The sequence below is a fragment of the Corvus kubaryi genome, unplaced genomic scaffold (genome assembly GCF_017639235.1).
Source record: "Corvus kubaryi isolate FWS band 111438036 unplaced genomic scaffold, C.kubaryi_AGA036_p1.0 138, whole genome shotgun sequence".
Classification (NCBI taxonomy): domain Eukaryota; kingdom Metazoa; phylum Chordata; class Aves; order Passeriformes; family Corvidae; genus Corvus; species Corvus kubaryi.
The window spans coordinates 8,013,857-8,040,492 of record NW_024580672.1 but is presented as its reverse complement, the minus strand read 5'-3'; the positions used below and the strand labels follow the sequence as shown (position 1 = coordinate 8,040,492).

General features: G+C 36.1%; 1 protein-coding gene across 3 annotated transcripts in view; it reads left to right on the top strand.

Moving 5' to 3' along the window:
* PLCE1 (phospholipase C epsilon 1) overlaps positions 1 to 26,636 on the top strand; it is a 141,616-nt gene that overhangs the window by 79,307 nt on the left and 35,673 nt on the right. For 2 of the 3 annotated variants that reach the window (XM_042018973.1, XM_042018975.1), the window contains 4 exons: positions 10,270 to 10,586; positions 19,646 to 19,791; positions 21,579 to 21,837; positions 22,520 to 22,728. In XM_042018973.1, the coding sequence (XP_041874907.1) occupies positions 10,270 to 10,586; positions 19,646 to 19,791; positions 21,579 to 21,837; positions 22,520 to 22,728 (931 nt within the window). The remainder of the gene's footprint in view (positions 1 to 10,269; positions 10,587 to 19,645; positions 19,792 to 21,578; positions 21,838 to 22,519; positions 22,729 to 26,636) is intronic. The other variant, XM_042018972.1, reaches the window with a different exon arrangement.

The following is a 26,636-nucleotide window of genomic DNA, read 5'->3' as shown; positions in this document are numbered from 1 at the left end:
GGACTATACTTAATGATTGTTTTCCAAATAGAAACAGTTTTCATTTGAATAGTTATTTGAACTTAGGCATTCCTGTGCAGTATTTGGTAAACGGGACCAGATGGGAACATACCATTCCTCTTTCCCACCTATCCTTGAAGGTTCACTGTCATGTATAATCTAGTCTTCAGGATAAGACCAAAGCAAGGAAGATGATGCTTTTTACAAATTGTGTTTCTGAGGATCTTAAAGCCAAAAATGCACTTTGAATTTGTGCTTGTGGTAATTTTTAAAAGTTGTGCGGCCAAGGTGCAAACTTCAACAGATCATTAATTAAATGCAGGGATTGCTGATGTCAAAGTCTCAGGCTAGAAAGGAATGCCTCAAGGCTGAGGCTCTGAAGCACTGAAAATGCCTGTTGTTGCAGTTTTACAGTTATTTACATTATGAATGCTATATTTTGCTACAGTTTGTATGGTCTTTGAAAATTAAAAAGTTCCTGAAACAACAACAAAAAAGAAAATACAGAAAATCAGTATCATAAGACCTTGCATTAATGGGTACCTAACTTCATATACATGTTGTATTTAACATCCTTTTTTTCCATTCCCAAATTACATTTTTGTTTGCATTTTCTCCCATTCTCACTGATTTATAACAGAGTTCTTTCATTCTTAAAACTGAAAAGCTTCTGCTTTACATAAATGGAAAAAAAATAGGAATAAGATAAATTTTAATTGTCTTGATCAAAATACTCAAATATTGGAACCCAACCTGAGATTCTTGCACTCTATGTAACTGCTGGATATTTCTCCAATGCAGCCTTAAGTCAAAGTTGTATGCATTTTAATTTAATTTTGTTCTGTCAGTGAACAGCAGCTCCTGCTTTGATTTTGGACATGCTTTGCATCAGTTTTGGGGGGTGGGGTTAAAGCTTGAGTTCTGCTTTAACTCAAGCAGTAAGTAGTTCATTTTGCAGTGAGAATTTTACAGTTCTTTTTCTACAATACTCTTTTCTTCCAAAGTAAACTCATAAATCCTCCCTTTTGACCATTTCGTTCTTATGGGCTGGAATTTATCTGGTAATTTACTTGTACATTTATTAGCATTTGAACTTAACATTCCATATGCTATGCTGTGTTTATATCCAGGATCTTAAAAGGTCTTGAATACAGATGCTGCACAGAGAACCCTCCTGCTGGTGTGTCACTCAAGTCAAAATCCTGTTAGTCTACCACTGTGACAGCCTTTAGGAGAAAGATTTATGAAATGTATGTGAAAGTGGAATATTTCTGAAATAATTCAGGAGTTTTGCAGAGGATGGGATTCGTTAGATGGGATTTCATTGCAGGAAAATAATGAAAAACCCGAAAACAGTTAAACAGCAAGTGCGGTGGTGTTGTATTAACCACTTTCCAGCCTTTTCACATGTGTGTTACACTGTGATATAAAGGTGTAGATTTAGAAGATCAGTCATTATTGCCCAGAATCCCTTCACCCAGCCTTCCTGATGATAGTTGCCTCTGAAGCAATGAAATCTTGTGTCTGGTCTTGCACAGTGCATGCTGCAGCATGCCACAGCAAGACAGATGGCGTGTTGGTATCAAACAGCTTTTGAGAGCTAATTTTCAACCAGCCAGCCAGACATTCACAGTCTATCTACCAAATTATAATTAAACCTTCTTCTGGCAGGTGTTCTGAAATCATGATATAGTTTCATGAGTTACAGCAGTAGGTGAAGGTCCCCTAAAATAGCAGGTTGCAGGTGGCCCATTGCCATACGTGTAGTCTGGATGCACTAAAGCTGCTTTCTGACTAAGCATGTAGATGGTGGATCTCTTCAGACTTCTGGCAGTACACACTGCTGAGTCATCTCTCCATAATACCTATGTCTATGTTCAGCCAAACCCTGCGTAACATGGAGTGCCCTTTGTAGCTGAGGGGTCGGTTTGCTGCCCTGGTAGCCTCAGGGTCATTTGTTGCAGCACTGTCTTCAAATCCTATTATTTCAGGTGCAGAAGAAATGTTTACTGGCTGGGGTTAACACACAAAACGACACTGATTCTTATGCAGATATTCTGGAGCCATTGCTAGTTACACTTTTCTGCATAAGAATGAAGTCTCAGCTCTTTGCTAACTGCCCTGAAAATGGAAAGGAATTGGAAAATCAGCATCAAATTGGATAAATTTTGTCCTGAGATCTGCTGATTTTGCAAAGTTAAAATTACTGTTACACTGCTACTAGTTGCACCTTTTTTCTTGTGAGTTTACAGCCAGAAGAATACCCAGTGGATCTATTTATTATGGACATGTCTTTGGTTTTATCAGCTATAGCCAGTACCAGCCAACCTGCCTACAGAGAGGAAATGGTTGGTTAAATGTGTTGACAGTATATGGTAATTCAGAGACAAGCAGCCAAGTTCTCTTGTATGCTGCAAAATATTTCCATGAATGACTCAGGCTAGTGGAGTGGTAAAAGCCCTTGGATACACTTCCAGAAATCTGAGCAGCAGTAATGGATGTAATTACACAGGGCAGTGTAGCTGTACCCTTGGGATGATGGGAGGCAGGCATGGCAGTTCAGGTGTGGTGAAATCATGGTGATGCTTTGAATGCCTTTCATGTGTTATGTCAGTGCTCATATTTCACAGAGGTTTCACAGGATATTCTGAGTTGGAAGGGACCCACAAGGATCTTTGAGTCCAACTTTTGAGTGAATGGCCTATACAGGGATGGAACACACGACCTTGATGTTACTAGCACCATGCTCCAGCCAACTGAGCTAATTTCACTATATATAGCTTACAACCAGGATCCTCTAATCCACCCATAAACAGAGTTTAAATAGGTTTTCAAGCTCATACTTATGGGTAGGAACTTCTGAAAAATGTAAGGACGGCTATGTAATTGTTAATTTAAAGTTAATATATTAATAAATACTTTATGCTTATTGTCTTTCAATCAGCTTTACAATCTGAATGAATGTTTTGTTGTGCATAGGTTTTACCCTGTGAAGATGTTTACCCAACTTTTGTGGTTAAAGAAAAAAAAATTCTTTCCCATGCACGTGCATCTCAACTATCCTAATAATTTTGTCACTTTTTAGACAACTTAAATTTGTTTCAAGTTGGAAATTATATAGGCAGGCTGTATCTCTAACTATACAGTACTTTCAATTTTTTTTCCCAGGTTTTCACGTGATTGATGTTATAATTGCAAAAATAAAAAAGTGTATTCAGGGTCTGGTTTTCAAAACTGAACTCCTTGCCAGTTCCTAAAGCAAGAAGTGATTTTAGGAGTAAGTGGCTGTTGTTATGATCAGTCCATACATATCTTTCTTTTTGTTGAATTCCACTGTGCAGTCAGTTCATGAGTCAGGATTTTGTGGTATATAATGTAATTTCATTCAGTTATACTTCAACATGCTAGTTGCCTTTTTTAAAAATCCTCTCCAGAGGTTTCATATATCTGTTCAACAATAAAATCTCAGCCTAAGTAGAAATATCTGTGTGTTGCAGTTTTCGGGTGTTCTATTTCCAGCCAATTTCTTTTCTACAGGTGATGTCTACCTTTTTCTGTTTCTCTTTGTACTGTAGAAATGATTGTTTTTTTCAGCTGGCTCTATGTGGTAACTTGCTGCTGCTCCCCAGGAGGTCATCACCTTCTTCAATGTCTTGCTGTTACTGTGACTGTATTAAACTCGAAGCAGGCATTCTTGAACTAGCTGTGAAGTTTGCTGTTTCTATTCCAAGCCTGAAATAGATCCCGTGCCCTCAGAGTCTATCAGTAATCTTACTTGGTTTAATAAAAAAAAATCATTTTGCTACAGACCCTAGCTCATCTTTTCTTCAAGTCATCTCTATGTCTTCTGCTTACTGATGCTCAGGTCGTAATGAACTCCAGTTTTATTTAGTGCAAGTACCCTGTAGATCAGAGCTCCCCTGGTGATAATAATTTCCAATGCATGTTGATAGGCAGTTTTAAGAAGTAGCCCATATTGCTAGATATAGGTATGTGGAGAGAGAGCCTGTGCGTCTTCTCATTCTTTGATTACTTGACTCATAAGCAAATTTGAAGAAGAAACAGGTCTATTGATTTCAGTGGTTTCTACAGTGAAATTAAACTTGAACTTGATCCTATTCTGTGCCAAGCTTCCCACTAAGTTAAATATCAGGCTCTTTAATACTGGAGTGAGTTGTTTGCAGTCAAAATTGATAACAGTGAATTCATGTTCATTAAGGGAGAGAGAGATATTTTTAATTAGATAGAAGAGAAACAGGAAATTAACAAAAGCTTGTTGGGTTGGTTATTATGGTACTGAGATACGTTACATCCAAGGGACAGCAAAACAATGCTATCCCAGTTAATGCTGATCTGTATTGGAAGCTGGTGTTCAATTAAACGGCCATATATTGCATAGGTGTCTTCTGTTTGGGGGAACTTTTATTGTGTTTTTCCTCTTTTTTGAACAGAACGCTTCCACTTTTTATATATTGACAGCTGTTTATCTGTGGCTATTTTAAAATTTTTTTTCTCTGGTCTGTTTCTATTTTCTCACTGTACACATAATCCATATGTTCTCTTAAAGCAAATGAACAGTTTGCAGGATATCTGTAGCATATCTTGTTAAAAAGGCTTCTATTATAATCCATTTATTGCACACATTTTAATACCAGCAGAGAAAAATAATCCTCTAAGATTTTTCTGTACTTTCGGTTACATTAGTATAATGTCATGGAAGCAAAGTCTATTATCAAAAATCCAGCTAAGTTAAAAGATGTTATAGTAAGTTGAATAATTACTTTTATTCTTACATCTATTGAAATCCATCTTTTGCTTTAGAATACAGTTTGTCATAATCACAAGATCATCTCCAGTAGCCTTCTAGAGAGTGAGCATGTTGTTATTGATTATAATTTTCACTTTACTGCTTTAAAACTGTTTTTTGAATGGAGAGAATACTTTTTTTTTTAATCAAAGTAATGTAGAAAGAAAAGAATCTAGAAATAAAACTAAGAAAGAAATCCACTTATTTGATTTTTCAATTCATCAAACTTTGTTGAAAGTAAATTTTCATATTCTAGGCAGGCTTACTCTTTTGCAATTGCATTCATTTAAAAAATGCAGTGAGCTTTCCCTGGATGAGCTCCCATATGCACAGTGCATTCCTACAAGTATCACATGTAAGAGTTGTTGTAACTGAGTTGGGATGAAGTAATTCTGTACCACTGTCCTTACTTGGTCACAGCTCATGTGGAAAGAGATGCGATTTTATCAAGGTACAAATTACATGGTTGACCACAGTAATTTTAAGTAGGATTAGCACTTTGACATTGGCGTGATTTCTGTCAGGGCTGTATTTATTTCCCTTCTGTTTTTGTATAGATTCCACTTACCATGTTCAAACCCAGTCCTGAATTTCTGCCCTACAGGAAATTAATGGCAGCAGTCCAACATTTACATCATATTGTGTATTAATAAAATATCTGTATGCATGATGAAATAAAATTTTATAAAGCAACTTCTTTTAATTTTAGCTTAAATACAATAAACATACAGACAATTTTACTTTTTTTTTTGTTAGGACATATCACTTGCCATATAGCTACTATGTTTAGTAGAACATACAAATATAGAAAAATTCTACAATTATAGATAATTAACACAGCCTTTCCAGCAGTATTTTACATTGTTTTATTCATAAAAGTTTCTTGGCTTTTTTCTTTAAAGTGAACTTCTCGGGTTTTCAAATTAATACAGTACCGAATCAATCAACACTCTTGGTAACGTAACAAACAGACATAACATGGTTCAATAGAGAAAAACACCAGAACAAAACCCAGTTTCTTAAGACTGTCTTGAAACTTCTCTGCATACATACACAAAAATGCACACACAGTTTTTACATATTTATCTGCTTGAAATTCATTTTTTCAGTAAAGCTTTTTAGAGCCTGTACTTACACAAGATGTATGGAAATTCAAAGTTTTATAGTAATAAAGGCTGAATTAATTCTAAGTTACTCTGTTGACCGAAGAGCTCCTTTAAGCCTTGTAGAAAGTTTTAAAAAATAACAAAACCACGTTGTTCTTCAGACAGGGTGTTTTATTACTTATGATGTGCCTAGGCTGAGTAATATCCTGAAGCAGGCACTCTGTATTTTTCTCCCATTCTTAAAAAGATTATTATTTTGTTACAGAAGAAGAGACCTTTTTGTTCCCATGGGCATCAGCAATGATTAAGTCAGTCCACGAGTCCTTTGTTAGAGCTAAGCAGAGGTTATCTTGTTTTGATTAATGAACTCAATACTTGATATGTTAAAGATTATCTGCTTCAGCTGTTTATCAGAGGGATAAGCAAAGCTGTCAATTTTGGCTTTAAGCAACTTGCAAATGAATAGTCTGGGTCCTCATTTTCTTGTAGTACTTTTAGCATTAACTTGGTGTGGTAGAACACAAAAACCAGTAACATTTACTGCAGCAGCAGCTAATTTTAGTGATGACTGTATCTTGCCTTAACTAAAAAAACTACTGTGATTTTGGTCTGAAAGCAGTTCCATTCTGCAAGTTACTCGAAGGACCTGGCCATTCTTTGAAGAGCAGAATGATACTATTTCCTGAAGAACATAAACTGACAACGCAAAGCTGGAGGACTTGTGTATGAGACTGGATAAGGAGTTTTATAGCAGAAACAGATCAGTTCCTGGAGTGAAAAATGGTAGAAGTCTGAAGCATGCACACACAAAAAGATAGTCCAGGAAAAAAACCTAGTTTAATACAGGCAAAGAGACAGAAAAAGGAATAGGTTTTCATGCAGAGTGTAAATCATGGAAGGTGGTGAAGTTGAGAATAAGGATCCTGGATTTTCTGTGATAAAACACAGAAGACTGGAATGAGGAAAGATAAAATATCTGAATATGCCAGCAACCAAGACCTGCAAAAATGTGAATTATGGAAGAATTAAATATTTATAGGTGTAGAAAATGTCAACAGGAATAAGTTACTCTACTTACTTAAATAAGTTATCTATACTTCTTCAGTATTTATAGCCATACTTTAGCCATGAGCTGTGCGCCTTCAGATTTCTGTTTAGCCTGTGTTCCTCTCCTTGGATATCAGCTGCATTTTTGTTGCAGCAGCCTGTTCCATGGACTCTCACATTACACAGAGAATTTACATACAGTTCTTCCAGTTTAATGAAGAATTGAGAAATGCTAGTTTGAAATTCAGTGTTTTGAATCAGGAAGTGTTTTATATATTTTTGTCTTCGATCTTCTTCCAAATCCAGCAATATCAGTGGCTGCTCTTGAATCACCTTGGCTTAGCTTCCGTGAAAAGATTTTCTTTTTGACAGCTTACTTTTTCTGTTAGAGTGAAGCTGAGTTGTGGAGATTTCATTATGAAAGATGATAGTTTCATTAAAAGTAGTTTCATTAAAGGCATTCAAATTCCCTGCACTAGCTTTCTGCTGAATTTGATCAATGGGCAGTCAGTTTAGTGAAATCAAGTTCTAATGAGACATTTATTCCTGGTGTCTTCTGGCAGTATGGAGATATGCTTTAGAGCCAGCCTTAGCTGTGGTCAGCTTGTGGTGTTGAGCCTTGTTCTTAGATATGAGAGGTTGTACTAAGTGGAGCCTGAAGGGTGATTATAGTTAGGCGAGGTAATGCGCAAAGGAGCATGATCAGTGCTCTAGCGTATTGCAAATTCAGTGTCAACCTTTGCCAGATTTTGAGGTCTTTGTGCATGGTGTAGTTATTACTGTGATGGAGAAGGTGAATTATTAAGAATGCACAGCAAGCAGTGCGTTGGGGAGCAGCTCATCTTCACTCATTTGTTATCTCTCTTTTATCAGTCAATAGGCACTCCTTATGGAGTTATATCTTCCTTTCCTGCCATATTGGTAGCTATAAGGTGTTTAAAACTGTAGTTACCAAATAATGTTGGATTTCCAAAGCACCAGTATTGCTGTGGCATTGCACTGTCCACAGTACTTGCTGTCTGTCTCCTGTGGTATGTGATCACCTGCAGCCAGGCCATAATCTGAGCTGCCTGGGCCAACCGTCCTTTCCTGACCTCAGTGCCTGTTCCAGAGACTGAATGTTTCTGACAGCTACAGCTTTTTACAAATTGGGATGTGCTAGTTGCCTTCTGCTAGTGCATCTTCTGGTGCAGTTTTTTCTGAAAAGGATCCACTTTTTTGCACTAAGACTAAACTAAAGCACAGTAAGTAGGATGCTTGAGACGTCACTTCAGAAGTCCATTTGTGATCTAAAATAAATGTACAACATAGACACAACCAGTACACCCTCAATTTCAGTGGTGAGACACAGGGGAAGCTGGTGCAGGCTGCACTTTCTCTGCCTTGAGTGGGAAGAGCTGTCATGCATGTGGAGTCAGAGAGGCGTTGTGACTTCTAGGTAGCAAATGGGTGTTGGTGGGTGTTTGTGTCATGCCTTAGATATCATTCTCTTGCCGAGATAATGCTGGTTGGGACAGTGACAGTTCAGTCCATATAAGCAAAGCATGTGTAAATAATCCTTGTCATATAAAATGAACATGGTATTTTGCATTGTTTTTATTTTGGCATAAGCCTACGTTCTGTGCAAAGTCAAGGATAGTGCACATGAGCTTTTAGTGCTTTTTATTACGAAACCTCTCAGAATAGTTCTGGGCAGATTGAAGCAGGAAACAGAACTGAAGTCTCACGTAGAATTGAAGCAAACAACTGAAAGGGAGCCCAGAAGCTCACTGCGCTCCACCTGTTGCCTAAACCATCAGTCATGTCAGTGGTGTTCTTACCTGGCTTTTCCCCCTTAATCTTTCCTGCAGGTGTTTTAATGACAGAGATTTCTCAGTATCTACAGATACTGTACAGCACTTCTTCATTATCACCGAAGTTACATATGTTCCCCACTATATAACCGAGATACTGCTTGTTGCAAATTAAGCCCATTAGTTTTTTTGCTTCCTAGTCTAGACAGAAACAATTTGTTCTTTCAGAAGCCTCTTCTGTGTTTGAATATTTCTCAATAGGTTCTGTTAGCCCAAAGACTTTATTTAGGGCTGCTGCAATTTATCTTTTGAATTTCAGTAGAATATATTAACAAAAGCCAATTTTCTGTCTTTTAAACTTCCTTCTGATTAATAATAGTTTGCACAAAGTGACTGAGAGTGAAAAACTCATGTAGCATATTTTATGTTTATTATAGGGGACTGAATTTTAATCAGTCATTATGAACTTGTTTTTTTCATTTTTAGAGAAAAGAAAGGATATTTGCTACGTCTATGAAATGAGAGTTTATATATATATTAAAAAAATTAGGTAAAGGGTAGATCTAGGGTGTACCTCCATTATGTGTGGAAAAAAATCTCTGAAGATATTTTGTGAAGCAATGCAAAAAAATAAACTTCTTTTTCTGAGAATGAGAAAGAGTACATAATATATGACTATGAGTGTTTATACATTTAAGTAATTCTTGAAAAATTGTTCAGAGAACTCATTCTAAACTTATCTAGTAAGAAGACTCACTCACTATTTTGGAATCATTGTGATGATGTTTCATGCTTCCCACACGATCTTAGAAAGCTTGCCTTCTTCCTTCTTAGGAAAAGTTTTATTTTTCAAGAGATATCACTGCTGGGATATTATAAAACTACCATGAATGTTTTGTATTAATGGATAAAACATGCATACTCCCAAATATATGCATTTTCTGAGAGGAATGAAAAATGTTTTGTAGCCTTAGACATTTGGTTTCACAATGCAGTGAGCTCAGATGCAATTTATCTTACAGCAAGAGGATTATGAAAAAAATGCTGACCCACATGGGTTTTAAGTTATCATTATACATTATTTCTTGTGGCAGTAGGGTCTCAGTGCCCCAGCCAAGGACTCAAACTGCTTTGCACTATAGCTATTACATGGAGGCAAAGCAGAGGCACACTCTGCCAGATGACGCTTTTATTTGAGGCTGTGACAAGGCCGCAGGTGCCAGAAGCAGGTGTTTGGATGTTTCAGGAAGCAAGTCTGTTTTGGTGGGTGGTTTAACAATCTCCCAACTCTAGTTGCCCTCTATCTAGCCAACACCAGATATAAAGAGCGCAGAAAAACCCCACGTAAAAGAATGTATTAGATAAATAGAAAGAAAGTAGTTAGAATATAATGTATTGCTGAGTAAATGATTGAACAGTTTAATGAAACCAAAATAACAAGTTGTCTTGCTTTTGCACAGCATGGTCCAAGAGTTAAAGGCAGAGCCTAATAAATTTTTTATTTGTTTTGTTTTAGAACGCCAAGCGTGTACATCTATGGCTGGCTCCAGCATCCTTCCCTCCAGCGTGGCCGGTATCAGCAAGGAGCTGGTCGAGCTGCAGCACCTCATCCAGTTCCCAGAGGAGGTTGCCAGCATTCTGACCGAGCAGGAGCAGGAGCTCTACCGGAAAGTCTTACCCATCGACTACCTCTGCTTTCTAACCAGGGATTTGGGTAATGCTGAATGTCAAAGCAAGCTGCCATCTCTTAAGGCTTCCATATCTGCTACTATTCTTTCTTCTCCCAATGGTGAACATAATGCTGTAGAAGATCTTGTGACAAGGTTTAATGAGGTAAAACAAAACTTTTAAATTGCTTTTCATAAGGGTTATTACCTGATGTGTGGGTTAGTTATTTCCTTTATCTCTCAGAGATGAATTTAGCTGTAATGACAAATTTTTAAAATATAAATCAAGATGACCAGGGATTTAGCTAAATAACTTGGCACTGAATTTAATAGGAGCTATGTGACCAATTTGCTCAGTGAGTTTGGGAAACAGTGGCCTAACTTTTTCTTGCACATTGTAAAGTAAACATGGAGAAAAAATTACAGACTTCTAATTCTTTGTATTTATACTGACAGTACGGAGTACAGTTTCAGTCAGTTTATTATTTTGTTAGGTGCTGGAGTTATATTTATTTGTTTTGGATTTTTGTAGACTAAGCATGATCTTAGGAGTCAGCACAGAAATATTATAAACTAGAATTTTCTATATTTTCGGTAATATAACTATGCTAATCTGCACTATTTGTTTATTTAATCACTGTGTGTGTCTTGAGCATTGTTATACAAAAAAGTGTCACTTGGCATGACATTTTTACAAGCCAAATCTTGAGGTTTTTAATAAGATTTTATTTTGTTTTTAGTAAGGTGATCTTCTGACAAGTTTAATAGAAAATTGATTAAGGATTGAGAAAAGTGTAAAAAAATCCACCCCAAACCCCAACTCAAAATCAAACCACCCTAGTAAAAACTCATGTTTCATCTCCAGAAACATGGAACAGTTGTTTCTTCTTTTTTTTTTTTTTGGGGGGGGGGGGGCCCGCCGGTGTGAATTAGGTGCAACATTAGCAGTTGTGTATTAAACCCCAGTGCACTTCCTTTTGCTGGGCAAAGAAGAATCAGTGACTGAATATTTAGAATGTTTCAAAGTGTTCCTGATTCTTGCAAGTTGCTGAGATTTAGCAGCTAAAATAGGGTAAATATACTGGCTTCTCTCACCTCATTCCATTATGGGAACATACATGAAAGTTGCAACTACAATATTCAGTCTTTAAACGGCATAATAGTTTAAATTAGCTGTAGTAGCAATACTTAAGAAGACACTGTGGCTGGTGTGTTGCTGGAGAGGACTGTAGGTGCTGACCCAGCTGGGGCCCCGCTTCCTGTGGGGCTTCTCTTACGGGGATCACTGTGCTGAGGCCAGGGGAGACAAGGTGCACTGGCCAAGCTGGGCTACAAGCTGGTGAGGCACAATGCCAGGGCAGTTTCTTGAGGACATGTTCCCATCAGCTGTACAAATTAGACTGACCATGACTGTGTTCTGAACTGAAGGGTCACTTGAAAAGAAAGTAGGTGCTGAAGAAGTCTTGTCAGAAATGACTGAGTCTGTTCCATACCAATTACAATTTTAGTGTTAAAGTTGCCTTTTGTTAAAACAGTCAGCATTATCTTTTAGTCTTAGAGGTTTGTGACTTTGCAGGTTTTGTAGTCTAGCATTACTTGTTTGGTAATGCTACAGGATAGTTTTTTATGTAATTTGAATTAATTCCTAAATATTCAGTGCACAGATTCTCTGGTGTTTAGTGCAATAGATTATTCGAAGTGTAATCTGGAGTAACTTTTTAAAAACATAGATGCTATGTGTTTAAATGGAGTTATTGTACAATATTCACTGCTTGTAATAAATCACTGTTTTGCTATATGCTGTATCTTATGATGAAGTATATCAGTTGCCATAGCCAATCACAAGCGTGAACTCTCAAAATGTCTATGTTTATAAATGGAAAGAAAATTCTTGTACAAAGAGTCATGATTTTGTTGGCAAAACTCAGTGAGCACTTGCTGATTTTTTTGGCATTGCCTATAGAAATACTGAAGTGTATTTATAATGTGGGAGCCAAAATTACTTTTAGGATGACAGGCTTCTGATACATGATGGGTAAAAACAATTCCATGTCATTGTTCTGTTAAATAACAATTATATTATTTAGAGTATTTTTCATAAAGAAATATACTTTTTAGTATTTTTTCTGACAGTACGTATTAACGAGAAGCACTTTATAATACTTGTGTAAAATGACAGTCAATCCCAAAGATTTTGGGCTACATGCATTCAGTACCATCAGCTATAAATAAAGCCTGTAGTCTTAAAGTTTTGATTAAAAATACCATTGCATGATAGTGGGACCTTGGGCACAACACATACTTATCAATGAGACACAGCAGATACTTCATTTGCTGCTAATAATATCCAATTGATCATAGAATCTTGTCAGAGCAAGACTGTAGACCAAGCTAAAGACAGATATTCTTTCCTGTTACTAAATGTAATTGAAAGCTGATTCTGAATTAGTGGCTAGTGTGGGAGGATAAGAGTGACATACAGTAACATCTACCTTTACAAAACTATTGGCTCTAAGTCTCTTAGACTGTGCACTTAACAGTAGCAGTAATATATTTTTCTGCTCTAATGGAGCTCTATCAGAAGTTTAGTTTTCAAGGATGTAAAACTGTAGGAAGAAACTGTTGAGATTCTGCAGAGTTAGTGGAGCCCTGGCAGCTGGGAAGAAGTTAGGAAAATGGTACCTAAGCATGCTGTAGGACCCTGACAACTGTGACATACTTTTTCTCCATCTCTCCTTGTTGCCTACTGTGCCTTTCTCTTCTTCATTTTATTTTCTCTGATTCCTGTATGGCATGAGTTCGCCGTACTTCTTTACCTGGAGTGACATGTGCTCCTTACTCAGTGTCATATGTCACAGTCTTCCTGGGATTCTGTTTCTTTTTCTGTCTCTTTACCCCTGCAGGCTCTTGCACCTTTATGACTGACTCCCAACCACTCTTCCACCTCTCACCAGCAAAGCAACCACAGAGACACAAGCACAATGTACATGTTATAAACATTTATGTTTATGTAAACATTTAAAATAATTTCAATAATTGCTGTCTATAAACATGAAAAGAGTCTCTTGTAACTCAACCTTTCTGGCTTAAGCTTCAAGTAAAAGAAAACCAATAAAACTTAAACTGAAACATTTAATTTTCCATGCTGAGATACGCATACAAAGCAATTGCGATGTCTTAGATTGAAGGTTGCACCAGATTGGAAGATCATTCAGACAGCTGACTGAAGGTAGTTCCACTACTGAACTGAAAATGCAAAATAAGAAGTCGAATGGATAAGATGATTTTTTGGAAAGATATGACTGCCAAAAAATAAGCTAAGAAGGTAGAAAATTTGAACAGTGTTAGTATAGCCCTGCTACTGGAGTGGGTTCACCACTCACTAAGTCATTCTTAGTATCAGTAAAGTTAATTAAAATATGGGTACTTAGGACACTTAGTGATGATGTTAGCTTTATTTTTAATGGTTAAATTTTGTAAGGTTTTTTCATTGTTCATTCAAAATACAAATTTAAACCTCACTAGCAAAACAGAGACATATCATTTTACTGAAATAATGGAATGTAAATAAATATTGCACTGTGTCTCTTAGTTCAGCATTTTTTTGCAATGCCTAAATGGGTTTGCATAATGCTTTTAAAAAGATTGTGTTTGTAAAAATATCAAACTGTTTCCAGTCCTTGTTTGGAATAGTGTTTAATCAGATTTTAAATGGTAAATGTTCTCTGTAAGATTATATAATTTCACAAAAGCATGTAAAGTAAACCGTCTGTTCATAAGATATGCAGTTTAACATATTCAGATTTTAAAAATGCATCTGAAAATTATTTTGCATATTATACCAAGAGCCAAAAAAAATGTAATACTTAAACCTCAGTATAACCCATGTAAAAAATTCCAGTTCTGTTTTATACACAGAACTGTGTATAAATATATACACAGATATTCATCAATATGCGCTGACAGGTTTGTGCAGTTAGCAGTGCAGAGGAACTCATTGCAGCCAGCTATTAGTGCTAGTGCTGCACACTGCTAGTGTTTTTTAATTATTGTTTTTAAAGGGAGAAATTGGACTATACTGATACACTCAGAATTCTGCTTTTAAACAAAATCATGTTTTTCCCTCTTGCCATAATTACTGCATGATATCTGATGAAGGTTGTTTCTTACATGGGTTTTCCATGTTCTTCAGATTTTACTCAGATTTCTTGATTTTTGTCAAACAAAATTACTAAAACCAGAATGACTTGGTTAAATGGGTTATAGATTGCTGTGCTTATCCTTTAGATACCTGAAAAATCATCTTCTTGTTTTGTATTCAGAGACTTTTCATACACATACTTTATTTTGTCAGTATTAAAGTTTCTTGCTTTCTCGCTCCGGTGTAGGCAGTATTTAAATCAGCTGCAATTTGTTATAGAAACATATCCATGGCTAATTTTTATGTTAGGTGTTAAAGAAGGTATGTACTGTAACGTTACTTTGTGGTAAACCAGAAGACTTTATGTTACTTTGCTAGCAACGGTATTTGTTAAACTTCAGGCAGGCAGCTGTGTTTGGTAATTTCACCTCTGAAAGCTGCATCTCTCAAGTATTATGAAGTTCCTAAAAATGTGATATAAAAATAGAAGACATCATTTCTTCCATGTAGCATCACCCACTGAAGTATGTAGCTTGAGAATTGCTGTAAAAATTTTACAAACTTAAGTGCTGGGGAAATGAGTGTAAAACACTACAAATGATAAAACACTGCACATTGCAAGTGGAGATTGCTATTAATTTCCTCCCTCGATAGCACCACTACATTTACATTCTGATAAAATATAAACAATAAATTAATGCCCATTTAAAAAAAAATCACATAATACATTCTCTAGGAGCTATATAGAAGACAGTAAAGAAACTATATATATAAAAATATAGCCAAATATATATGTACGAATTATCACAATCTTGAGTATTAGAAGACTGAAATAAGAGAATGAGTAAAGACAATCCATGGCAAGTTTAAGGATACAGTTAATAATTCAACATGCATTAAATGCTGTTCCTTCATGTGTACTACATGTAGCAGGGTTCCCATAGAGTAAATGATAAACAGTCCCACAGATTGCACTTGTAAAGAGATTTAAGGTCATGTACCGTAACTTGAGGATCAAGTTCCATCAGGGGTGTCTCTTTCACGTCCTTCATATTTTATTAGTAAAAGCAGCTGAGCCTCAGTAATAAGCTATATCCTACCCCTGACAAGTTGGGAGATTTTTGCCTGCATATAGATTTGACTTGAAATCAGTGGTAGTTCAGTATTTAGGTAATCAAAAACATAGGATCATTTTACGTTTTAAATGACTGATATATATTTACCATGTTTAAAAGTAAAGAAAAATTAATGCTGAGTAAAAATATGCCTTTCCCAAATGTATTAGCAATATCTAACTTGAATTTACTTGAAGTCTTTGATCAAAGTAAGATAAGCCAAAAAACTTAAAAAAAAAGAGTTATTGAATAGTATAGATTTTGATGCAGTTAAAATAGTAGAGGTGATATAAGAAGATAATTCCAGAAAACCTGAAACTGTACAGATCTTTTTGTACTACAAATTGTGATACATATTGCTCAGTACAGCTTGCATTGCTAAGACATCTGGTGCAGGTCCTGTGTGCTCAGACTCAGATTCAAAGGAGATTCCTATATCTCTGAAAATTTGCAAATGAGGCTACTTTCTATGTATCTGAACTTAATTTGGCTCAATGTTGTCAGTGCTTCTCTCTATTAGGGCACCGGAAAATATTTAAGTCTTAAGCAAACACCTATTCGATTTTGCTTGTTTAGTACTTAGTACTGGTATCCAGTAATCCTGAAAGACACTCATTTTTATCCATCTGAATGAAAAGACTGATGTTATTATCAACTTGTTTAAGTGGATTGTGTTTTAATTTATTACTTTTCTTGTGTCTTGCAATCATGTGGGTTATCGTAACGAAGCCAGGATACATTTTCTCATGCTTTTCAGACTCATCAGCAGTGCAGCGGAAATCTAATTATAGGTTTGCTGTGATGATTTCTGTTCTGAAGGGAGCTTAAAATGAGTTACATTAACAGAACTATGTAAGTCAAGTGTGAAAAAGAAGTAAACTAAGGAAATAATGATTACTATGTTGATATGTAGATTGTGATCTGATGTTAAAGTGCTGTCCAACACAAAAACTTGGTCCGAAAAGCTTTAGTGCTCATTCTGAGAAATACTTCCAATGTATTTTGATCTCCTTGGCAAGGCTACTCCTGCGCAGTCTTTGGCTGGGATGTGCTGTCTGTGCTCAGGCACTGCCTGAGTCGTGAAGCCCTCGTGCTGCTGTAGTGGCAGCCTGGTACCAAGGCAGCTGATGGTGCTTCATCTCAGGTCAGGTGTTCCTCAGCTGTGGTGAAGCTGGGGAGGTGGCTCTGCAAGCCAACGAGGAGGGAAGTGCTGCAAGAGGAGGTGCTGTTCTGTATCCACTTGGCTGGAGTGTCCAGAGGTCAGAGCTTGCCAGGGTGGGGCTTCCCTTTGCTCTCTTCCCCCTGCTAGAAAACCCCTGGTTTTAGTGGCAGAGAAATTGTGCCGCATTAAAATACCATCTGTGCTACTTGCTTGCCAAAGTGGAAAAAACAAGATTCTAAATTCAGCTTCCAGGTGAATTCCATAGCCACCGAGAAATAAGTAAATATACAGAGTTGTTTTCTGCTTTTCTTCTGTGTGAGGTGCATCTAGCTCAGCTGCACGCGGACAGCATCTGAGGAATCCCACTTCTGAACTTCCAGTTCAATGAAAATTTGATAAGTTTGTTTTTCTTGAATATCCTCTGTTCCTGATCTCCAGGAAAAAATAAAATACCAGAGTTTTTAAAGCAGGCACGTTCATTATTTTTCAGGAGTGGATTGTATCATCTGTCCCCTGATTCAGCCCAATGTGTTATATCTCCCTTTGCCCATTCTATTTTAAAATTAAAAGATTCAGACACTTTATTTTTCTTCTTGTTTAGTGAAAGATTTTTCAAATATTTTCTACTCCCAATTGTTGTCCTGCAAGAGGAGTGAGCATAAACTTCATGGTGCTTTTTGTACCCTTCTTTTGCTCTTACATGTTATACATTATCTTGAGGCTGCAAATGCTCACCCATGCTGCCTTTTATAATTTTTTGTTTGTGTTTACAGATTATAAAAGTTCATCATACTGTTCATAGCAGTCCTAAACTCCCTATTAAATGTAATTTCAGTAAGTGGCTGCCCTAGTTTCAAGGTTTCCTCTTAAGGGAGAGAATGAAGTCAGTTGCCTTTTGAGACATTCTTTCTCAATTTTGATACTGTTTTCTCCTGATCATTACATCTTTACTACCTTAGGTTAAAACATATCTGTTTAAAGTGATATGAGTCTTTAAAACGTCTACAGCCATATTAATCAAATCATTACCACATTTGGTATTTCATAGAAAACAAATACTAATTTTTTTGTGAGGTTGCACATTTAGAAGTTGCATTCCCTAACAGCCATTTCTGGAAAATGAGAATAATATCCAAAAATAATATGTCACTTTATTCCAGTATACAAAAACAAATCTGTGCCAGCTTTGAATCACAGATCTGACTGTTTTGTTTCACAATTTCTGAATTTTTAGTGGATTTATATTATTACCTTTTATTCTGGTTTTGCCCTCATTTGACCCCTGCGCCGCACAGTGCTGTGGTGGTTTGTATTTTCCATACCTTCCTGCTCTTCAGGTATGCTCTTCTTTGTTGGTTGAGTTTTATGTTTTAGGAGTAGCTAATTGAACACATCAAATGAAATTTTAGCTGAATTCAGAATCTCATTATGAGCTGCTGCAGCATTGTCCTCACTTGTGAATTACTGTCCTCCCCAGTAAATTAATTTCTTCAAGAATTCAGCCCTAAAAATGTGATTTTTTTTTTTTTTTTTTTTTTTGTACAGACATATACATTGCATATAGGGACTAAGACTTTTCTTCTCATCTGGACCTTTCTCATTTATTGTTTTTGATTGATTTGGCCATCAGAAAGGTTAAATAGTAACTTAGATTCTTCATATTCTTTGACTGTCCTCCCTCAGGAATGGGTGGCTTGGAACTCTGAGTCTGTATAGACTTGCATAAATAGAAGCCCTATATATTTTCACTGGGGTTATTTTCTTGTTAGTACTTAACGCATTTTATTTCACATGCTTGGTTTTTAAAATAAAAGTCTATGGCCCCTGAGGGGTGAACTAGCATTTTCTAATTTTTATAAGCCTCTCCTCACGCTGGTATTATCTCTAAACACTTGAGTCCTTCAGGACCAAAGAATGGAACACAGTGTCAGTAAACAAATCACGTTTATGCCTCCTAAGTGTTTACACAATGACAAAAGTCAAGCCACCAGGGAGTCATATTGTAAAAAGAAACAGTTGGTTTAAATTAGGTTTCCATGTGAAATATATCTACTTTTTATGGATGTTGTGGGAACATAAACTGGAAAGAAAATCTGCACTCTGATAAAATGAAGGTTTGATTTTTATTTGTTTAAATACAAACAGAATCATGTACTAAGTTGCTTTCTGATTCTGGCATTAATTAATTACCAAAGAGAAGTTGGTAGTATGGGCACACTTTGGAAGGTGGGATTTCTTTTTATTTACTTCATTTGTGATCTTGCAAACAGATAATGCAAATTATCTGGAATGTTCAATGCATATAGGAATTAGCAAAATTGTGCATTAAATGCATCTAGTTTTATGAAACTAACGAAAACAAAAAAAGTCCAATTTATCAACTTTCACTGTTCATATTGTTAACAAGGGTTATTCACTGTCAGGCTGAGATTTGTAAGTCATGTTAATGAGAATTTATACTGCAGATTGCTCCAGCAGCTTTAGAAATCAGTGCTAGCTGAAGCTGTCCATTTTCTTCTGTGGCATCAATGCACATTCAGAATATCTTATATTAAGATGCAGTCGTTTTTTGTTTAATAAAAGTTTTTCTAGACTAGTTAATGATTTTACTGTTGTGATGTGAATATGTCACTGTGTAAGTTGTGTGTGCAAGGCATATGTGATTTGGACATGAACATGTAAGTGGAATTTTGACTGATACCCTCCTGATGGACAAAACCAAAAACCCCACGTTATCTGTCAAGTACACATGAATGCTCCAAGTGACATTGCTTTGGCTGACCATACTGTTTGTTTGATTTTACAAGGTGAGCTCGTGGGTTACCTGGCTGATCCTGACTGCAGGTTCTATGGAGGAGAAACGAGAAGTCTTCTCATACCTAGTACATGTGGCAAAATGCTGCTGGAATATGGGCAACTACAATGCTGTAATGGAATTCCTGGCAGGGCTGAGGTACTGGCAACTCTTTTTTTCAGATGGCTTTTCAGTGATAGATTACATTGCAGCTTCTGTTAAGCAGATGTCTCTGGAGAACAATGAAACTAAACAAAAATCCATGGCTAAGCCACATCATCTCATGCTGTGACTTTCTAGTAATCCCTTTTGGAGAAATGAAGCATGCTAAAGCCTTTTTTTTTCTCAAAATGCTCTGAAGACTCCATCAGTTTTCCTGGTGCATGAATGTGTTGCATTAAAAAACTTTTTTTTTTTTTTAACAGAAATTTTTAAAAATGAACAAAGAAGATGGGAAAGCAGTTGTGGTTTATCTAATGAGCTACAACTAATGTAAATTGGGCTTGGAGTCTCCAGAATATAAGTGGAACATAATCATGGTGATGCTCTAAAAGGATCAGTCTTAAGTGTAAAAAAGAAACCAACCCCAAAATGACAAAAGAACCCCAACAAAACCACACAGCCAAATATGTTTTTTAACCCCTCTCCTTTACTTATGCAGACTGATGTACTTAGACAGACTCATGCTGTCATGGTCTTATGTAGAAGGACCTGCATTATCTCAAAGAGGAGAGAGTAGGGGGTCAAAGACAGCTCATTGTGTGCTTTCCTCTGGAATTATAGGTTTATGTAGGGCCAGGGGAGCAGGAAAGCAGTGCCTTAGCACTGGCAATTCAGATGGCAGGAAATGGGACTGAACAGGGAAGAGTTAAGATCAAATTTCCCATCTCTTGGCTTTGACCCTTGTTGTATAAAATGTTTGTGTAACAAAGCTCAAAAGTGTTTGCATTGCTGTTCTCTGTGGTTTAGTAAGGCTCTCACTGAGCTATTTGTTTATGTTTTTGGTATATAAAGCACATTTGGAACACTCATAGACATGGGGAGTGTATTTCAGCAGAATACATCCACAATCTCCAAGCCATGTAAGTTATGAGGGAAATGCAAAGCCAGTTAAGGGCTTGATTTTATCTGCAATGTATCTGCACAGCACAAGGGAGGAAGAGGAGAGGAAGGCTAGTCCTGATGAGCAGCATTTCCGGGCCAGGGATGGAAAGTGGGGTTAAGGGCAGTCTACTGTGAGTGTATCTTTGGATCTTTTGGTATGTCTGAGGCCAGGGGTGGGAAGAAAGGCCATATAATTACATAGACAAACAGTTCAGAAGGTAAGAGAACTCCCAGAGGTACTCACAGTCCTTGGAGCTGTTTCTGTCTGAAATGAGAATTTCTTTCCGGCTACAGCTCCGCACTGGAGCTGGAACATGGTCCTGACGTCCTTATTCTGTGAAAATAAATAATTTATTTTGTGAGCAAACTGGGGAGGAAATCAATGTAAATTTTAAAAAATAAATTTAATTTTATTAAAACCCCCCAACTTCAGCTAGTTTTATGGATTGTTCATAATAAAGCTGAAGGAATTTGTAAGAAACACTCTGGTTTATCTTTATGCTGTTTCCTTAATCTTTTCTTATTTCTTTCTGGGCCCTTAGAAATTTTAGGCAATGGCACAATAAAAATGTTAGAAAGCCTGTTGGTATGTTTTATGCAGCTGGGCTTTTATTAAAATGTGAAATACTACTCCAGTAGATCAGACTGCTAGTTTTTAATTTTTAGTTCTGTTCTTTGATAATTCAAGGGAGGGAATTTTCATAAAAATAATGGCCTTGATTTCATGCATTCATTTCTGAGCAATGATAATTTCCTCTATTACAGATATGCTGCAGGTGTTGAACTTGAAGGTAAATTGTTCCATTTTTTTAAATAAATGTGGTGATCTCCTCTTGCAATAGGTCAAGAAAAGTGTTAAAAATGTGGCAATTTATGGACCAGTCTGATATTGAAACCATGCGAAGTCTGAAGGATGCTATGGCACAACATGAGTCATCATCTGAATACAGGAAAGTGGTCAACCGGGCACTCAATATTCCAGGCTGTAAAGTTGTTCCTTTCTGTGGTGTATTTTTAAAAGAGCTCTGTGAAGTTTTGGATGGAGCATCAAGCCTCATCAGTCTCTGTCCGCGGTATAACTCCCAGGATGAAACATTAGAGGTAAATGAGATGAATATTCTAAGTTGTTATGTTCTTAGCCAGTGCTTTATTTTATATAATCTTACACAAAAGCATCATCTAATTAAAGTTTTCTAAACCAGACTGTTACTAGACTTGTCAGTTACATGGACCTCAATTTAATTTCCAGAGATACTTAGAAATTTAGATTTGGTTGTTTCTACCTAGTTCAATATCAGAGTACTGAGAAATTAGCATTAGGAGCAAAGGATCATATTTATACTTTGGATTAAGTAAGTATATAAACCCTGAAATGTGTAATTATTTTCTGCTAAGTACTCTGACCTTCCACTTAATTCACTGGGAATTGGAAGTTTTCAGTTCCTTAAAAACAGAATTTAGAAGCTCATCAGGTCAAGCTTCTCTATGGAAAGAAACAATTCTTTTGAGTTTTATTATTTTGGTTTGAAAAGAAAAATGCCCCTGTTAGATGAAAAGTTAAAGACTGAGGTTTTTTAAAAGTTTTCAGGAGTTACTTTAACTTGTGTTACTTGATTTATGAAATGATTTGGTCTGTTTTGGGTTGCAAGTAGGCACAAAATCTCTTGGGAAGCAAGTAGGAAATATGCACTAAATAATCTTAATAGTAAAAATTTCTACAGTGAGAAGTAGATGACACAATGTTCTATTTATACCTATACTAATCTTTTAGATATCTATATAGTTTGTTTCAGATTACAGTGGACAAGACAATTTCTTACAACGAGTAGGCCAAGATGGTTTAAATAATCCAGAGAAAGAATCAACAACAAACAATATCTTTCAAACTATTCGGAGCTGCAATCGCAGTTTGGAGTCTGAAGAGGGTGAAGACAATGTTAGTGAAGGGAGCAATTCAAGGAAAAACTCCTTGAAGGAAAAAAACCGGTACCAGTAGGTCTCATTTTATTTTCTATCATCAAATGTATATTTCATGGTTTTAATATTTGATTTTCTTTTACCAAGGCTTGCTTTTAGAAATAAGAGCAACTTTAACATCTTCCCTTGTATTTATCCACTTCCAATTCAGAACTTTTCTCCCCTGATACTCAACTTCTTGGAAAGTCTCTGTATAGCTATATTTTCCCTCATGATGTAATTACTTCCTCTCACGATAAGGGTAAATCCTTTTTGTCTTACACAGAGAGCTTTAAAAATCCACAATTACAATTACAATTTTGATCTCTAGTGACAGGAATAGCACCAGGACATATTTGTTATCAGAGCTCAGAACATTATATTCTGCATGCTCAGGGAGTGTTCTGGCCCCTCCAAAATAAAGATTATTTATTATCCTTCAAAAGACTTCTTCTTTTAAGGACATGTTAGTTTGAGGGGTTTAAATTTTGTCCAGAAAACATTCATGTGTGAGTACACATTTTGAATTTTTAGGTTGCTATAGTCCTGCTATTTTGCAAAGAAGTTTACTTCATTGTGCCCTGTGTAAAAATAGCCCAGTGTTCAGTAATCTGATTTCACTTTGAAGACCACTTTTGAAGACTGTACTAGTCACCAACAGGAAAGACAGTAAATGCAAAGTTTAAGACATTGCATGATATTCTAGAGTGTTGCTTTGCAATTAAGTCACATTGCAAAGCTCATGTAGAGATAGGTGGGTCAGGTCAGCTTTCAGCTGAGTAACTGTGTTAGACTAACTTCAAATTAAGTAACAGAACTGTACTGCTCTGAGGTGAAGCACTGTAAAATTATGTGAGGGCTTGCATAAAAAAAACATGCTTAAGTCACTGCTTGATTTATTTTATTGATAAGGTGTGTCAGAAATATCAATATGTTCAGAACTATCCAACTTATTTCAGCTACTTAAACATTAAATCTAATAAGTGCCTGAGAGGCAGCTACTATCTTCCTGTTGAAAATGCATTTATTTCATTAACATATAATTCTAAATTTCATTTCAAATAAATAATCATTATTTCCTGAAAGAATGGTTTCTAATAGAATTATTCACATCTGGCTTTAGTTGCTTCTGGGAAGTGGAACAGTAGATTAAGCCAAGAAAGACAGACCCACTTCTCTGCCCATTTATGTTATCTCTTACTTCAGTCCAAATACTTTCTTCCAGGAATTACTTTTTGTTAATAAATATGCTTTAAAATCAACTTGCAAATCGCAGTTCAAATGGTGAATAAGCTAGGCATATAAACATTTCACTTGGATGAACAAAATAGAAATTAAATGGAGTTCCTTTTTTTATGTGTTTATGAAATAATTTTTGTTAATTTACTTATTTATGCTTTATATGTAAATAGAATCTGGGAAGTTCTGCTCTAAAATAAAGTAGGAATTCAGTTTTTTAAAAAACCCAGTGTGAATCTGAAATGAAAATTTAGGATTTGAATGGACAAAACTGCGGATCGGTAGTTAAAGCTATGTTTCCTGGTTCAGGCTACTAACTACTCAGTTATGAGTATCTGTACTTCTGATGCAGTAAATACTGATTTTAACAGTATAATACTTGTAGGAGAATACTTCTGAAAGTACTGATTTAACTCAAGTATCTCATAGGCTTTGGAAATTCCTTATTCACTTGCCGTGACTTTCCTGGGCATGCAGAAAGATGGGTGAGGTACAGGAGCAAATGGCAACAGAGGCATGTTCTGTTGTGCTCGTAAGGAAGCTGTGTTTGGTTTATTTTTATTGCTATGAACAGCTAAAAAGTTCTAAGGAAGAAATTTAGTCCTCTTGCTTGTGAGACATGTCATATTTGCATACAGTGTTATAAAATCCAAATTATATCATAATTATCCATTATCTGATAATTGTAATGTTGTGGTCATAAAGGCAGAAAAATACACTGCATAACATGTTTCTCATTACTTTATAATTGCAAGAAAGATTTTCAATTAGTTTTTCTTTTGATGATTTGGATCAGTATTGTGGAACATGAATGCACCAAAGCTGGTAGGTTAATTTGATTTGAAGAAAATGAAAGATATCTAATAGAATCAATGGGCAGTGGGTATAATTACTTTCCTAGTTGTGTTAGCAAATAAGCTCTATCACTCTGTAGTCAGTGACCCATCTAATTGCCCTGGATTTCTGTACATGCCAGATAAATATCAAACATTAATCTTTCTTAGAATTCAATTTCGACAATTAATAATTTTTTTTAAAAAAAGGTAGGCAGGAAAATGGAAAAAAAAAAAAAACAAACCAAGTTTGAAATACAGTTTTTATGGAATTGTTAATTACTGAGTGACCTATGAAGATACTGCTGACTTTGAATCATTGCTTTATTAGCCTGATCTTGTCGTCACTTTTAAGCTTTTCCAATGACACTAAATAGCATATAAAATAATAGAGGAAAACCTCCCATTTTTTTTTCTTTTTGTGTACCTTGCAATTTTCTCCTCTAAAACTGCAATCTGTGTCACTGTTTCCTTTATCTTTTCATTTCGTTGCCTCTCAGTGCAGCACGTGTAAAGAAAGCCCCTGGTCCACCCCAGGCTCTGTAAGTGCTCTCAGTAATTGACAGTGGTGTGGCTTTTGGCAGCTCGTGTCAGAGACTCCATTTCTGTGTATGGTTACGTGTGTGTGTGCTTGGCTTACCTGCTTCCTGTATGTTTTAATCTGCAGCATGCAACACATGTGAAACAAGGCATAAACAAAGCTCTGCCATCTCTGCTATAATAGACTCCTCCAGCCATGCACATCTACTCGCAGAATACATTTTATAGCATTTTTACAGAGACTTGTTTGATTGTTTTGAGGGCATAGGGGAGAAGGAGCTGCTTCAGTTGTTTCTTTAATTTTAAAATGTTTGTTGTGTATAATACAGGTAAATATTTCTATTTACATGTGTCTGGTAAGACTCTAGTAAGGCAATTTATACCAACTCAGTTATCATGCTTGACCGTTATTTTTAGGAATATTTCTTAAATAAATAGAGCTACAGTTAAGACTGCAGTTATTCTGCCAGGGCCCCTCACCACAAGCAATAAATCCTCAGCTTATTTGTCCCTTTTTTATAAATTTGGTGAAGAGATAGAGATCTCACCAATAAATGAATTTGTAGAGGAATCATTAGAATTGCTGTATGGAATAAGGGAAAAATTCAGGTTAATTTGTCATCCAGGTAGGGAAGAGTTTTAGGGAAAGCTGGTGGTCACTGGGGGAGATGGTGTATGTGACTTGGAAACACAAGTCATCTTTGGCTTGGTTGGTAGGAGAGGGGCAGGAACTGGGAGTGCTGTGGTGATAGGAAGGGGAAGCACGGAGGTATTAGGATAAGATGTCTTGAAGAATATGTAGAGGAAGATGGTTTGGATTTTATTGGCCGGATATCCTTAAGAAAATATGCTTCATTATTTCTGTTGTACACAGAACAGTTTGTCCTTTTTTATGTTCACTGAAGTATCCAAATATTGAACATTTGTACATTCATACATGTTAGAAGCTTCTGCAGGGAAGGCATTTTATTTAAACTACCTCATCTACTTGCTCAGTATTGTTGCTCTGTATCTACTGTTTCTAACTTTGGCAAAATATTTCAGAAGTTCTGGTTGCTGCATACAAGTTTTATGTTAATATTTTCCTTAAGTAAAATAAAATTTCTGATGGAAAGTATCTGATAAAATTCTTGCTGCATTCTTATGAGGAAGGTATGTATTTTAACCACAGTTTTGCTAGTGTTGGTCAGAGTATTATATAATGTGAAAGGTCTGCACATTAAATCAGTAATAGAATAGAGATTAGAAGTCCTGTCTGAAATCCACTACATCCTGCTAACATCTTCCACATATGGTACTTGATATTTCAACTGAAGCAATCTTACACAGTGT